This window comes from Budorcas taxicolor, chromosome 2, assembly GCF_023091745.1.
Source record: "Budorcas taxicolor isolate Tak-1 chromosome 2, Takin1.1, whole genome shotgun sequence".
In the NCBI taxonomy this organism is placed as follows: Eukaryota; Metazoa; Chordata; class Mammalia; order Artiodactyla; family Bovidae; genus Budorcas; species Budorcas taxicolor.
The window spans coordinates 62,622,834-62,639,570 of NC_068911.1; the positions used below are offsets into that span (position 1 = coordinate 62,622,834).

General features: G+C 40.1%; 1 protein-coding gene across 5 annotated transcripts in view; it reads left to right on the forward strand.

Annotated features, from left to right (window-relative positions):
• Positions 1–16,737, forward strand: part of TTN (titin) — a 274,868-nt gene that overhangs the window by 197,625 nt on the left and 60,506 nt on the right. For all 5 annotated transcript variants that reach the window (XM_052636390.1, XM_052636391.1, XM_052636392.1 and 2 more), the window contains 25 exons: positions 1,112–1,420; positions 1,554–1,702; positions 1,789–1,821; positions 1,985–2,114; positions 2,204–2,503; positions 2,586–2,903; positions 3,962–4,258; positions 4,368–4,667; positions 4,753–5,067; positions 5,154–5,302; positions 6,520–6,670; positions 6,761–7,042; positions 8,296–8,598; positions 9,086–9,388; positions 9,490–9,771; positions 9,873–10,172; positions 10,266–10,568; positions 10,664–10,972; positions 11,087–11,368; positions 11,489–11,788; positions 11,872–12,165; positions 12,272–15,238; positions 15,562–15,882; positions 15,978–16,262; positions 16,361–16,660. In XM_052636390.1, the coding sequence (XP_052492350.1) occupies positions 1,112–1,420; positions 1,554–1,702; positions 1,789–1,821; positions 1,985–2,114; positions 2,204–2,503; positions 2,586–2,903; positions 3,962–4,258; positions 4,368–4,667; positions 4,753–5,067; positions 5,154–5,302; positions 6,520–6,670; positions 6,761–7,042; positions 8,296–8,598; positions 9,086–9,388; positions 9,490–9,771; positions 9,873–10,172; positions 10,266–10,568; positions 10,664–10,972; positions 11,087–11,368; positions 11,489–11,788; positions 11,872–12,165; positions 12,272–15,238; positions 15,562–15,882; positions 15,978–16,262; positions 16,361–16,660 (9,282 nt within the window). The remainder of the gene's footprint in view (positions 1–1,111; positions 1,421–1,553; positions 1,703–1,788; positions 1,822–1,984; positions 2,115–2,203; positions 2,504–2,585; positions 2,904–3,961; positions 4,259–4,367; positions 4,668–4,752; positions 5,068–5,153; positions 5,303–6,519; positions 6,671–6,760; positions 7,043–8,295; positions 8,599–9,085; positions 9,389–9,489; positions 9,772–9,872; positions 10,173–10,265; positions 10,569–10,663; positions 10,973–11,086; positions 11,369–11,488; positions 11,789–11,871; positions 12,166–12,271; positions 15,239–15,561; positions 15,883–15,977; positions 16,263–16,360; positions 16,661–16,737) is intronic.

Below are 16,737 nucleotides of genomic sequence, written 5' to 3' on the forward strand. Positions count from 1 at the left end.
TACACATATACACACACTAAGTACACATATCTAATATGTATATATACATGTGTATGCACACACATAGAGAAACTCATATAGTTTTTAAACACTTAGATTAAACCTAGTATTGTATGAGGAATCACAATAATAAAGACCCTGGACTATATAGCTCCTCTTTGCTCCCATACTTAAAATAAACCTCTGCCTCTTTAATCAGCTACTGTGAAAATGTCTCCCTCACCAAACAGACCTTCCAGTAGGAGTGTAACAAAAAAAAAAAAGGTTGTTAAATTTTCAATAATACATACTGAACAAAGATGTAAGATCTTCAAGCATAGTCTGTGAAGTCTGTCAAATAAAAAGCAATTCTGAAAGACCTATAAGCATATCAGTTCAAAAATTAAAATACTGTGTCCTTAATGAATAATACCACGTGTTGTAATGTATGGATTTTCTGTGGAAAAAATTCAGCTATTTGTAAAAAAGACTTAAAATAATCTAAGTCCTATATGGAGCATATATAAAAAGTGAATTATTCATTCATTCTGCAAGCTAGTATTAAATATATGCTATGTGTAAAAAACTGTCTTAAGCACTGGAAAGACCTATCATTAAAAAGATGAACAGAGTAAAAGAATTTCCATAATTGTAAAGCACTGTCAGAAATATAATGGATTGTTATGTGATTAGGGACAGGGTCAATATCTACAATACAAGGCATTAAGAATCAGTTTGTGTTCAAAAGTTTACAGCTAATGATGAAGTCATTTTTTAATTTTATGGTAGGTTATATTAAGTTTTTAGTATAGAATACTGCAGAATCTCTTCAAAGAGATCTCAAAAGTAAAATAGCTTTTCACCAATCATGTGTAAATAGAATAATAATCTATCAAGAGCTAGCCAGTAGTCTTTCTATTCCCAGTTAGTTGTTTGCTTTCTTTGTTTTAGCATTAATGCTAAATGAAAATAGACTTTTTTATATTTCTCTTCTCTGGAAGGTAATTTATTCCTTTGGCATTCCTATTTTAATATTTTAAAAATAAAATATGATCAGGCATAGTAAAATATTCTTACAGTACATAAATCTAGCATCTCATCAGCTTCATATTTTGATTTTTTTTTTTATTAGATCCACCTGGGGCACCTTCTCGCCCAGAAGTCAAAGATAAAACAAAGTCAAGCATCACACTAGCATGGAAACCTCCAGCCAAAGATGGTGGCAGTCCAATCAAAGGATACATTGTAGAAATGCAAGAAGAAGGCAGTACAGACTGGAAAAGCGTAAATGAACCAGACAAACTTCTACCTACCTGTGAATGTGTGGTGCCAAACTTGAAAGAGCTCAGGAAGTACAGATTCAGAGTGAAAGCTGTCAATGAAGCCGGTGAATCTGAACCAAGTGATACAACTGGAGAGATTCCTGCCACTGATATTCAAGGTACTAGTCCTTAATCCATTTTTGTATTCATCTTTTGATCTTATTATGAAATTGATTCATTTACTGAAGATGTGCCAATTACTTTTTTGAAAAAGGTGAGCTAAATCCTGTTATATTAACCATGGTATTTCAGAGGTACCAGAAGTTTTCATTGACATTGGAGCACAAGACTGTCTGATTTGTCAAGCTGGCACACAGATTAGGATTCCTGCCGTCATTAAGGGACGCCCAACACCAAAATCATCTTGGGAATTTGATGGAAAGGCAAAGAAGGCAATGAAGGTAAGAAAATTATAATTCTCTGCACCTCCCACTGCATCACTCTTAGGAATATTTACACTATAACTGATTGTCTTATTTTCTAATAGGACGGGGTTCATGATATACCTGAAGATGCACAGGTAAGAAAAAGAAAATTGAAATGATTTCAGAATCTGATGGACTTCAATACTGCTGTTATTTCTTTCTTTTTTATTTATTTATTTTTTCCTTTACAATATTTTATTGGTTTTGCCACACATCAACATGATCATTCATTTTATGACTACTGCTTTCTTTGTACAGCTGGAGACTGCTGAAAATTCATCAGTAATTATTATTCCAGAATGTAAACGATCTCATTCAGGCAAATACAGCATCACAGCCAAGAATAAAGCAGGACAAAAGACAGCAAATTGCAGAGTTAAAGTCATGGGTAAGAAAGGCTTTAAAAGTTATTATGGAGTAAGAACAAATTATTTTAAACAAGATAGCACTTTTTACATTGTGATTTGGATCCAACAGATGTACCAGGGCCACCCAAAGATCTGAAAGTCAGTGACATCACAAGGGGCAGTTGCAAACTGTCATGGAAGATGCCGGATGATGACGGAGGAGACAGGATCAAAGGCTATGTTATCGAGAAGAGGACTATTGACGGAAAAGCTTGGACTAAAGTCAATCCCAACTGTGGAAGCACCTCATTTGTCGTCCCTGACCTCATCTCCGGACAGGAATATTTCTTCCGCGTGCGGGCAGAAAACCGTTTTGGTGTTGGTGCTCCCGCGGAAACGATTCAGAGGACCACTGCCAGAGACCCGATATGTAAGTTTTTAAGTCAAAGATTAAATTAGCTTCCTAAACTTGAAATGTATTGTTGTAAACGATTCATACTTTGTTTTTAAAGATCCTCCTGATCCCCCTATTAAACTGAAGATTGGCCTTGTAACGAAGAACACCGTACACCTGTCATGGAAACCCCCAAAGAATGATGGGGGCTCCCCTGTCACCCACTATATTGTTGAGTGCCTTGCATGGGATCCTACTGGGAAAAAGAAAGAAGCATGGAGACAGTGCAATAAGCGTGATGTGGAAGAACTGGAATTTACCGTGGAAGACCTCATCGAGGGTGGGGAATACGAATTCAGAGTCAAAGCCGTCAATGCGGCAGGAGTCAGCAAACCTTCAGCCACTGTTGGCCCCGTGATCATCAGAGACCAGACATGTACGTACCAACACGTGATCAGAGAAGGTCCTCTTTATGGATGCCTTCCTAGATACTCAAAAATCCAAAATAAAAAAGATGGCTCTGTGCATTGGAAGCTCCCATGGGTTGAGTCTGGACACGGGCCTGTTACCTAATCACTCAGCTCCCACAGAATTATCGCATTTCCTTACAGATTACCTTTCCTTTACTAAAAGGAGATACTGTGTGGAATTTCCTTACTCTGATTTTTCTCCACAATAGACTGTTTTACTTACCAAAAGATAAAACAGCTCCTCTGTATGCTCCTCAAAAGGGACAAAAAGTAACCAGTTATTTTCTTAGCAACTGCCAGGGCCCATTTATATTCACAGTCAAGTCTCTCTCTCTCTACTTGAGAAAAAGAAATTTGTTTACATATCATGATAACCATGAATAATCTGAGAACAACATCAAAGGAAATGACGCTGAGTGTCCTTGAGTAAAGATTACATGGGTTTTATTAAAGCTATGTTGACTTTTCTCTGTTTGAAAAAAAGATACATCCATTTTAAGAGATAAAATATCCACAGAAATACGCTAATAATTCTTCCTGTAATTATTGTTACCATCTCTGCTGCTGTGTATTTGTTAGCTCTCTCTTCTAAACTTAGGAAAGTGGTACTCACCACCCACTTTGCACATCCTCATACTAAATTCATGAAAAAGGGAAAATTGCTCTGCCTCGACTAGCAGTTATATTTCTTAAAAGGAGAATTCATCTCAGAACAAAATAGGCCCCCTCATTACTCTGAATAAATATTAGGGAATATCATAAAAGAACTCCCAAGCCTAAGCTACTTACTACAGTTGCACTTCTTTCAGTATCTACAATCATAATGATGCCAGGTAAGAGAGAGGCAATAGCTGATACATAGCTACATAGAGATGAAGAAAGGATGATGACCACCTATACCTGTCCCCAAACTGGTACAAATTAGCTGAAGACAGATCTGTTCTTTATGAATTCTATTCAATACTTCTGATCCTTTAGTGTTTTATGTTTCTAATGACAATTTTTTTTTTTTTTAATAATCTAGGCCCACCTGCAATTGAGCTAAAAGAATTCATGGAGGTTGAAGAAGGAACTGATGTTAACATTGTGGCCAAAATTAAAGGTGTGCCATTTCCAACACTAACCTGGTTTAAAGCTCCTCCAAAGAAGCCTGATAACAAAGAACCTGTTGTCTATGATACCCATGTCAACAAACTGGTGGTGGATGATACTTGCACCCTAGTGATCCCACAGTCTCGCAGGAGTGACACTGCCTTATACACCATCACAGCTGTGAATAATCTGGGAACAGCATCAAAGGAAATGAGACTGAATGTCCTTGGTAAAAATGACATGATTTTATTAAAACTACATGACTTTCTGTTCATAAACGTAATATTTGGTTTTAAGATCTTTCCCTTAAAAGCTTTTCTTTTTTAAAACCATTTTAGGTCGCCCTGGCCCTCCAGTGGGACCAATAAAGTTCGAATCTATCTCAGCAGACCAAATGACATTATCTTGGCTTCCACCTATAGACGATGGTGGGTCTAAGATTACAAACTATGTAATTGAGAAAAGAGAAGCTAACAGGAAGACATGGGTGCGTGTCTCCAGTGAGCCCAAAGAATGCACATACACAATTCCCAAGTTGTTAGAAGGCCATGAGTATGTATTCCGAATCATGGCCCAGAATAAATACGGCATTGGGGAGCCTCTTGACAGCGAACCTGAAACAGCGAGAAACCTCTTCTGTAAGTATCACATATTTCACACTCAAAGTCATTATTGTCTTTGTCTTTCATAATTTCTTATAAATCACTGTGATTTTTGTCACAGCTGTCCCTGGAGCACCAGATAAGCCAACAGTTAGCAGTGTGACTCGAAACTCCATGACTGTCAATTGGGAAGAGCCAGAATACGATGGAGGCTCTCCTGTGACCGGATATTGGCTAGAAATGAAAGACACCACTACAAAGAGATGGAAGAGAGTTAACCGAGATCCTATCAAAGCCATGACTTTGGGTGTTTCTTACAAAGTGACTGGTCTCATTGAAGGTTCTGATTATCAATTCCGAGTATACGCCATCAATGCTGCCGGTGTAGGGCCAGCAAGTCTGCCATCAGACCCAACGACTGCTAGAGATCCAATTGGTAAGCCTTCAAACCATTCCTTTTTCTTTTTCCTTCCCAAAAGTACCATGGAAAAGTCAAGAATAATGTCTACTTGTTCTTTCCAGCACCTCCTGGCCCTCCATTTCCCAAAGTTACAGACTGGACTAAATCATCTGCGGATCTGGAGTGGTCTCCCCCACTAAAAGATGGTGGGTCCAGAGTAACAGGATATATCGTTGAATATAAAGAAGAAGGAAAAGAAGAATGGGAAAAGGTAGCTAAACTTGGCATGATGGGAATATACTGTAAATAAACTGAACATGTATAGTTATTATCAATCCCATTCATTCTTACCTGTATTTTTTTTAATTAAGAAATCAGAAAAATATTTTAACTGATAATCCAGACATCTTATATCAAAATTTTAATCAAAATTTGTCCTTAAAGCAATTATCCTTCAATTAAAAATAAATTTAATTATAAAAAACTTGTTTTATTATTATGAACCTTTTGGCTCTAAAGCTTAAAAAAGTGGAGTAAGTACAGTACAGTTTTTTCAATCATTTGACAATATTTTAAAACATAATTGCTTCCATTCAGTATTTACCTATAATATCTGATCCATTAAACCTAAATTAACAATTTTCCCAAAGAGAGTAAATATGCTATTGTTACACTTTGGAAAGCTATTAAATCAAAAAACTACAGTAATCCCCTTCTATCCCCAAGGGATACATTCTAAGACCCCCAGTGGATGCTTGAAACCAAGAATTATACTGAGCTCTCTCTATATACTATGGTTTTTCTTATACTAATGGGCAGGTTATTGTTGTTTAGGGGCTGTTGTTTAATTGCTAAGTCATGTCCGACTCTTTATGAGCCTATGGACTGTAGCCTACCAGGCTTCTCTCCATGGGATTTCCCAGATAAGAATACTGGAGGGGGTGGCCTTTTTCTTTCCAGATCTTCCTGACCCAGGGATCACACTTGCATCTCCTGCATTGGCAGGCGGATTCTTTACCACTGAGCCACCAGTGAAGCCAGATGGTTCACTTCCCAAGCAGAGATGGAGCAGGATGACCCAAGATATCATCATATTGCTCAGAATGGAACTCAGTTTAAAACTGATGAATTGTTTACTTATGGAAACTTTTTTCCATTTAGTATTTTCAGATTCCCAATGAATTCTGTGGTAAATAAAACCACAGATAAGAAAGCATTACTGTATTCTAGTGGCTTCCCAGGTAGCACAATGGTAAAGAGCCCACTTCCTAGGCAGGAGACATAAGAGACAATGGGTTAGATCCTTAGGCTAGGAAGAGGCCCTGGAGGAGGAAAGGCAACCCCCTCCAGTATTCTTGCCTGGAAAATCCCATGGACAGAGGAGCCTGGCAGGCTACAGTCCATAAGGTAGTCCAAAAGTCAGACATAACTGAGCACGCATGTCACACACTGTATTCTAATTATAAAATGGCTGTGACTTTTCCCTAGGCTAAAGATAAAGAAGTGAGAGGAACAAAACTTGTTGTGACAGGATTGAAAGAAGGAGCATTCTACAAATTTAGAGTTAGAGCAGTCAACATTGCCGGCATTGGAGAACCTGGAGAAGTCACAGATGCTATTGAAATGAAGGATAGACTTGGTAATTACTGATGTTTCTATTATTTTATCAATGTTTGCATTTTGGATTGGAAATGAAAAGCACACTTACTATTTTTAAATTGTTTTCCAGAATTACCTGACCTTCAGTTAGATGCCAGCGTCAGAGATAGAATTGTAGTCCATGCTGGAGGGGTGATTCGGATCATCGCCTATGTGTCTGGAAAGCCTTTTCCAACTGTTACCTGGAACATGAATGAAAGAGCTTTACCTCAAGAGGCCACCATTGAGAGCACAGCCATTAGCTCATCCATGGTCATCAAGAATTGCCAGAGGAGCCACCAAGGCATCTATTCTCTTCTTGCTAAAAATGCAGCAGGGGAAAGAAAGAAGACAATTATCGTTGATGTATTAGGTAAAAACTGAGTTTGTCCACACATCTTTTAAAAATAACATTTTATTTCAGCTACAAGAAAGATGTACTATTAAGAAAACTATATTACAAATATTTTGGAAAATAAGAGAAATTACCCACAATCCCGTTGACCTCTATTATTAGCATTTTTAAAAATTCCCTCCTTACTATTTATCTAATATATACTTTAACATGGCTGGACTCCTACTATGAAGTCCTATATGTTGCCTTATTTATATAGCATGCTACCATAAGCATTTACTGTATTATCATATAGTCTTCATAAAAGCAACTTTCCTGCAAATGTCCAAGAATGTTTAACAGTTTGCTAATAAGACTGACCATTTTTCACATCATAGGACCTGCTATTTATTATAATAATGCAAAAATCCCTTTGAAGCTGTCCGCATTCTAATCAAAGAGAAGCATCATATTGGATTATCAATATTGCATTTCTAGTCCCTGAATACTGACTTGAACTCTGCAGGGCTTGTTCCCACCTCTCTCTGACTGCTCTCTTCCAGTGATTTGCTCAGAAAGTGAAGCCTTCCCACTCAGATCTCTCTCTCAGCATGTCTCTAGGCTCAGCCATACTCCAAACACCCAATTCTTATGTTAAAATAACCAGTTCTCTATTGAGCATAATTCATATTATGAAACTGGTTTGTTTTATTAATGAAAATGGCATGAAGAAACAATCTCATTGAGCAATTCTTCTGTCCAATGGCTGTTACTTTACAAACTGGTGTATTTCCAGGTTAAACTGCAACCATCTGTCTCACGGGTCATTCTGAGATTTGGGGTCTTCTGTGCTACTCAGGTTCACTGATCACCCTGATAAAATTCTCTCCCCCTTTTCCTTCTGGAGAGTAAACTAAACACGAAAAATAGTCATGCCGCTCCTCACCCTTCTCCCGTCTCCCTCTGTGCACTTTCCTCCCAACATCACCCTCTTATCTGACTCACAGATTACTAAAAAATTTTTATATATGTGTGTGTGTGTATATAAAGCTGTTCCATGAGTCTCTGTTAAAACAGGGGCAATCAGTAACTACCGCAAACTTACTTTATTTTAAAATATGGTTGGATATAGACATCAGGAAAGAAAGAAAAAACAAACCTTAATAAACACAAAATCTTATTTTTTTCATAACAGTATTTTTGTCTCCCTTTTAAAAACAGAAGGTAACAAATATTGAGCCCTATAGTTCATTGAAGTCAAACAACTAGAAACCTTCCCCTCTTATTTCTAGATGTACCAGGTCCTGTTGGAATACCATTCCTGGCTCACAACCTGACCAATGACTCCTGCAAGCTGACATGGTTCTCACCAGAAGATGATGGAGGCTCTCCCATCACCAATTATGTCATTGAAAAGCGGGAAGCTGACCGCAGGGCATGGACCCCAGTGACATACACAGTTACCCGACACAACGCTACCGTCCAGGGTCTCATTCAAGGAAAAGCCTACTTTTTCCGAATCGCGGCTGAAAATAGTATTGGCATGGGCCCATTTGTTGAGACCACAGATGCTATTGTCATAAGAGATCCAATCAGTAAGTACAGTTTAAAACAATTTCATCCTTAATCACTTCTTCACTCATTTAATCAAAGACTGTAGTGACAAAATAGATGTATAAATAAATGCCAAACATTTCTTTCATTTGACAAATACTCAGTATTTGATGTTGGTTCTATTTGAATGACTGTGAAAGAGGTTATGGGAATACATATGCCTCAGATCCTTCCATATAATACTGCACTTTTAAAATTTTCACTTAATGGCATAAACATGAAGCAGTTTCCTAACTCTGAAACTACCAGCTCTGGAGAACTTTCCTGAATTACCTGGTCTCAATTAACCTCTATTTTGTCATCTGGAAATCAGACTGTATTGGATCCCTTTTAGCTACTCATTTTATGTTGAGATCTCTTTCATCACTTACCAATAGTTTAATGTTTAAATGCAATCCTCAGAAAGTAATATTTACCACATTCTCCTACATTTTTAACATTTGTCTCACTGTCACTCCACACCTGTAGCTGTACCAGAGCGTCCTGAAGACCTGGAAGTCAAAGAAGTTACCAAAGACTCTGTCACGTTGACTTGGAATCCCCCTAAGTATGATGGCGGATCTGAAATTATCAACTATGTCCTAGAAAGCCGTCTCATTGGAACTGAGAAGTTCCACAAAGTTACAAGTGACAACTTGATGAGCCGGAAATATACTGTGAAAGGCTTAAAAGAAGGTGATACCTATGAGTACCGTGTCAGTGCTGTCAATATTGTTGGACAAGGCAAACCATCATTTTGTACCAAGCCAATCACTTGCAAGGATGAGCTGGGTATGTGTCAAATGCAGCTTACACTCTGAAAACTTGTACACATGCAGATTTACTGTAAGACCTCAGTCAGACTGATTTGCCTTTATCATTATACATTTCAGCTCCTCCAACGCTTGACCTCGACTTCAGAGATAAGCTCACAGTTCGAGTTGGTGAAGCGTTCGCCCTCACTGGCCGTTACTCAGGCAAACCAAAGCCTAAAGTTTCTTGGTTCAAAGATGAAGCTGACGTGCTGGAAGATGACCGCACTCATATAAAGACCACCCCGACAACGCTTGCTCTTGAGAAGCTCAAGGCCAAGCGTTCAGATTCTGGCAAATACTGTGTGGTTGTGGAGAACAGTACAGGCTCCAGGAAGGGTGTCTGTCAAGTTAATGTTGTTGGTAAGTATTATTTAGCAAGTATGAGAAACATTCTGTTCTTTCCAGAGCAGAAGTGGAAATAACATTTTGTGCTGTGTTGTTTTTTTTTTTCTTTTATTCAGACCGTCCTGGACCACCAGTAGGACCAGTTATTTTTGATGAGGTGACAAAAGATTACATGGTTATCTCTTGGAAGCCGCCTTTAGATGATGGAGGCAGTGAAATTACCAATTACATTATTGAGAAGAAGGAGGTGGGCAAAGACGTTTGGATGCCTGTGACATCTGCAAGTGCCAAAACAACATGCAAAGTTTCTAAACTGCTTGAAGGAAAAGATTATATTTTCCGGATACATGCTGAAAACCTGTATGGAATAAGTGATCCTCTGGTGTCTGATTCAATGAAAGCCAAAGATCGCTTCAGTATGCATCGTATTTCTTTTCAGTGATTTAATGTTTGCTGTTGTTAACAGGAAGAATTAAATCTCTAACACATTGTGCTAATGTTTGTTATAGGGGTTCCTGATGCACCTGACCAGCCAATTGTTACCGAAGTTACCAAAGACTCTGCATTAGTCTCCTGGAACCAGCCACATGATGGAGGAAAGCCCATCACAAACTACATCCTGGAAAAGAGGGAAACTATGTCCAAACGATGGGCTAGAGTTACCAAAGAGCCTATCCATCCACACACTAAATTTAGGGTTCCTGATCTTCTAGAGGGGTGTCACTATGAATTCCGGGTTTCTGCAGAAAATGAAATTGGTATTGGAGACCCAAGTCCACCATCCAAACCAGTCTTTGCTAAAGACCCAATTGGTATAGTACTAAAGCATTCTTTCAGCTTTCATTTTATCTGAGTTTGTTTCCAGCTATATTCTAACTCTGTTTTGATTTTCTCTTTTGTTATGTAGCTAAACCAAGTCCACCTGTTAATCCTGAAGCAATAGATACAACATGTAATTCAGTTGATCTAACCTGGCAACCACCACGTCGTGATGGTGGGAGCAAGATTCTGGGTTACATTGTTGAGTACCAGAAAGTTGGAGATGAAGAATGGAAAAGAGCCAATCACACTCCTGAGTCTTGTCCTGAAACTAACTATAAAGTGACCGGTCTTCGGGATGGTCAATCCTATAAGTTCAGAGTAATAGCAGTTAATGCAGCTGGCGAGTCAGATCCAGCTCATGTTCCTGAGCCAGTGCTAGTAAAAGACAGGCTCGGTGAGTACAGACATTCTCAGTTGCCTCTGCAAGGAAGACAGGTTTCATTGTCTATGCTTAACTGTAAAATACATGAACAAAGCAAATCTGAAAGTACCATTCTCTTTATTCTAGAACCCCCTGAGTTGATTCTTGATGCCAACATGGCAAGAGAACAACACATAAGGGTTGGTGATACTCTAAGGCTTAGTGCCATCATCAAAGGAGTGCCATTCCCAAAAGTAACCTGGAAAAAGGAAGACAGAGAGGCTCCAACTAAAGCAAGAATTGATGTTACTCCAGTTGGCAGCAAGCTTGAAATTCGTAATGCTGCCCATGAAGATGGTGGCATTTACTCCTTAACAGTGGAGAATCCAGCTGGTTCAAAAACTGTCTCAGTAAAAGTACTCGTATTAGGTAAGAATTTTAGTGCTCCTGATGTCCTTAATGCAATAACATATAAATGTAACTCAATACATTTTGAGTTCTTAGCTGGATCAAATCACTTACATAACTGTGTTATTTAACACTTTTCAGATAAGCCTGGGCCACCTAGAGATCTGGAAGTCAGTGAAATAAGGAAAGATTCTTGTTACCTTACTTGGAAGGAACCCCTGGACGATGGTGGTTCTGTTATTACAAATTATGTGGTTGAGAGGAAAGATGTTGCCAGTGCCCAGTGGTCACCTCTTTCAACTACATCAAAGAAAAAGAGTCACTTGGCTAAGCATCTTAATGAAGGCAATCAGTATGTCTTCCGAGTCGCTGCTGAGAACCAGTATGGACGTGGTCCCTTTGTAGAAACACCTAAACCCATCAAAGCTGTGGATCCCCTACGTAAGTTGCTCTCTTTGGATACAAAAGTACTGTTTGACTGTCTTTGAGAATATTGTTTATTCATCATAACTTCTTCTGAAAAGATCCCCCAGGGCCACCCAAGAACCTACACCATGTGGATGTTGACAAGACTGAAGTCTCCCTTGTTTGGAATAAGCCAGACCGCGATGGTGGCTCTCCAATCACAGGATATTTGGTAGAATATCAGGAAGAGGGCACCGAAGACTGGATTAAGTTCAAGACCGTGACAAACTTAGAGTGTGTTGTTACTGGACTACAACAAGGAAAGACCTATAGATTCCGGGTAAAAGCTGAAAACATTGTGGGTCTTGGTCTCCCTGACACAACTATCCCAATAGAATGTCAAGAAAAACTAGGTAAATTTTAGATTGGCACTATTTTTTTCTTTTTAAAATTATTTATATTGTGATATTATCCATATCATCAAAAGCAAAATCTAATTTCCTCGTGTTTACTTTCCAGTGCCTCCATCTGTGGAGCTGGATGTGAAATTAATTGAAGGCCTTGTGGTAAAAGCCGGAACTACAGTCAGATTCCCTGCCATTATAAGAGGCGTGCCCATTCCTACTGCAAAGTGGACAGCCGATGGGAATGAGATTAAAACAGATGAACACTATACAGTTGAGACTGACAACTTCTCGTCAGTACTCACCATTAAGAACTGCTTAAGGAAAGACACCGGGGAATATCAGATCACAGTGTCCAATGCAGCCGGCACCAAAACAGTAGCCGTACATCTTACTGTTCTTGATGTTCCTGGTCCACCAACAGGCCCTATTAATATCCTGGAAGTTACCCCTGAATATATGACCATATCATGGCAGCCACCTAAGGATGATGGAGGAAGCCCTGTGATAAATTACATCGTTGAGAAAAAAGACACAAAGAAAGATACATGGGGTGTGGTATCTTCAGGGAGCAGCAAGACAAAGTTGAAAGTCCCACACCTGCAAAAGGGATATGAATATGTCTTCCGAGTGAAAGCAGAGAATAAGATTGGTATCGGCCCTCCTCTTGACTCTGTACCTACTGTTGCTAAACATAAATTTAGTCCTCCATCTCCTCCTGGTAAACCAGTGGTTACTGACATTACGGAAAATGCTGCAACAGTGGCGTGGACCCTGCCAAAATCTGATGGCGGGAGTCCAATAACTGGTTACTATCTGGAGCGTCGAGAAGTAACAGGCAAATGGGTGCGAGTCAACAAAACTCCTCTAGCGGACCTGAAGTTCAGAGTGACTGGACTCTATGAGGGAAATACATATGAGTTTAGAGTGTTTGCTGAGAATCTTGCAGGACTAAGCAATCCATCCCCAAGTTCTGATCCAATAAAAGCTTGCCGGCCCATCAAACCACCTGGACCACCTATTAATCCTAAGCTGAAAGACAAGACCAGAGAATCAGCTGATCTGGTATGGACAAAGCCTCTTAGCGATGGTGGTAGCCCCATTCTGGGCTATGTTGTAGAATGTCAGAAAGCTGGGACAACACAGTGGAACAGGATTAACAAAGATGAACTCATTAGGCAGTGTGCCTTTAGGGTACCTGGACTCATCGAAGGAAATGAATACAGATTCCGTATAAAGGCAGCTAACATTGTGGGAGAAGGAGAGCCACGCGAACTAGCAGAATCTGTAATTGCAAAGGACATCCTTCATCCCCCAGAAGTAGAACTTGACGTAACCTGTCGTGATGTCATCACCGTCAGAGTAGGCCAGACTATCCGCATTCTTGCTCGGGTCAAAGGCAGACCTGAACCAGACATAACTTGGTCCAAGGAAGGCAAAGCAGTGGTCCAAGATAAGCGGGTTAACATAATTCATGACTTACCTCGTGTTGAGTTACAAATTAAAGAAGCTGTTAGAGCTGATCATGGCAAGTACATCATCTCGGCCAAGAACAGCAGTGGACACGCCCAGGGTTTTGCTATCGTTAATGTCCTTGACAGACCCGGGCCTTGCCAGAATTTAAAGGTCACCAATGTAACCAAAGAGAACTGTACAATTTCTTGGGAAAACCCACTAGACAATGGTGGCTCAGAAATAACAAACTTTATAGTGGAATATCGCAAACCAAATCAGAAAGGCTGGTCAATTGTCGCCTCAGATGTCACTAAGCGATTAATCAAGGCCAACCTCTTAGCCAACAATGAATACTATTTCCGAGTTTGTGCAGAGAATAAAGTAGGTGTTGGGCCAACCATTGAAACCAAAACTCCGATTCTGGCTATTAACCCTATTGATAGACCAGGGGAGCCTGAAAACCTTCATATTGCAGATAAAGGAAAGACATTTGTCTATCTAAAATGGAGGCGGCCTGATTATGATGGTGGTAGCCCAAATCTATCATATCACGTTGAACGGAGGCTGAAGGGCTCTCCTGATTGGGAAAGAGTGCATAAAGGAAGCATTAAAGAAACCCACTACATGGTTGACAAATGTGTTGAAAACCAGATTTATGAGTTCAGAGTGCAAACAAAGAATGAAGGTGGGGAAAGTGACTGGGTAAAGACAGAGGAAGTTGTTGTGAAGGAAGACCTACAGAAACCAGTACTCGATCTGAAATTAAGTGGTGTGCTCACTGTCAAAGCGGGAGACACCATTCGACTTGAGGCAGGTGTTAGAGGCAAACCGTTTCCAGAAGTTTCATGGACCAAGGACAAAGATGCTACAGACTTAACAAGATCACCAAGGGTCAAGATTGACACCAGCGGTGATTCATCTAAATTTTCTCTCACTAAAGCGAAGCGAAGTGATGGTGGTAAATACGTAATTACAGCAACAAACACGGCTGGCAGTTTCGTGGCCTTTGCCACTGTGAATGTTTTAGATAAGCCTGGCCCTGTAAGAAATCTGAAAATTACTGATGTGTGTAGTGACAGGTGTTCTCTTCGCTGGGATCCACCAGAGGATGATGGTGGCTGTGAGATCCAAAATTATATTTTAGAAAAATGTGAGAGCAAGAGAATGGTTTGGTCCACCTTTTCCTCTACTATCTTAACACCTGGTACTACAGTAACACGTCTCATAGAAGGAAATGAATATATCTTCAGAGTCCGTGCAGAAAATAAGATAGGCACAGGGCCTCCAACAGAAACTAAGCCAGTCATTGCGAAAACCAAATATGATAAACCTGGTCGCCCTGATCCCCCAGAAGTCACTAAAGTAAGCAAAGAAGAGATGACCGTGGTTTGGACGCCACCTGAATATGATGGTGGAAAGTCCATCACAGGATACTATTTGGAGAAAAAGGAAAAACATTCAGTGCGATGGGTCCCTGTCAACAAGAGTGCAGTTCCCGAGAGACGTCTGAAAGTACAGAATCTCCTTCCAGGACATGAGTATCAGTTCCGTGTCAAGGCAGAAAATGAAGTTGGAATTGGAGAACCAAGCTTGCCATCAAGACCAGTGGTGGCAAAAGACCCCATAGGTATGATGTTTTTGTTTTTCTCGGGTATTATATCAACTCTTAATCTCAAATGCAGAGGTATTAGACAAGTAAGTTAAATCCACAACATCAAAACTTTATCTTAACCAGTATTTTTCCAAATAGATCTTTTACCAAACCACCTAAAATATATGAACAATGGTAGATTCTAAATTTACAAAGGAAAATAAGGAGGACTTCGTTAGCAACTGAGAAATTGAATGTACTATCTGTGGTTAAGAATAGACTGTATAAAATTATACATTAACATATCACTAGTAGTGGTTAACCAAATGTAAATTTATTCTTACGTAATTTACTTTCAGAACCACCTGGTCCACCGACCAATCTCAAAGTGGTTGATACAACCAAAAGTTCCATAACTCTTGGTTGGGGAAAACCAGTGTATGATGGTGGTGCACCAATCATTGGCTATGTTGTGGAAATGAGACCTAAAAAAGCAGACATGTCACCAGATGAAGGCTGGAAAAGGTGCAATGCTGCAGCGCAACTCGTCCGCATGGAATTCACCGTGACCAGCTTGGATGAAAACCAGGAATATGAGTTCAGGGTTTGTGCCCAAAACCAAGTTGGCATCGGGCGCCCTGCAGAACTAAAGGATGCTATTAAACCTAAAGAAATCCTAGGTGAGGCCCTAGGTTATCACTTGGTTCATTGTTTCACTTCTCACATGACTTCCCCACATTCTGAAATCAACTAATGGCCTTCATGTCATTTGTAGAACCTCCGGAGATTGACTTGGATGCCAGCATGAGAAAACTGGTCACCGTGAGGGCAGGATGCCCCATCCGACTATTTGCCATTGTGAGAGGGCGACCAGCCCCTAAGGTCACCTGGAGAAAAGTGGGTATTGATAATGTGGTCAGAAAGGGACAGGTCGATTTGGTTGACACCATGGCCTTCCTTGTCATCCCCAATTCTACGCGTGACGACTCAGGAAAATACTCTTTGACGCTTGTGAACCCAGCGGGAGAAAAGGCCGTGTTTGTGAATGTCAGAGTATTAGGTGGGTGGTGAAAAACTGTCTTCTTCCCCTTCAAAAATCTCCTTAGTTAATCAGGAGGCTGAGGGAACTCATATATCTAATCTTGTGGTTCTTTACAGATACCCCTGGGCCCGTGTCTGATTTAAAAGTTTCAGATGTCACTAAAACATCGTGCCACATTTCCTGGGGCCCTCCCGAGAATGATGGCGGGAGCCAGGTGACACATTATATTGTGGAGAAACGTGAGGCCGAGAGAAAGACATGGTCGACAGTCACCCCAGAAGTGAAGAAAACGAGCTTCCATGTCACCAATCTTGTCCCCGGGACAGAATATTTCTTCAGAGTGACTGCTGTCAATGAGTATGGCCCTGGTGTCCCAACAGATGTCCCCAAACCAGTGCTTGCGACGGACCCTCTAAGTAAGTCACATCCTTTCTCCCCTCTTAACCCCAGTCCCCGACTTCAATCAAGTCAAGACACCAAACAGTTACCAGAT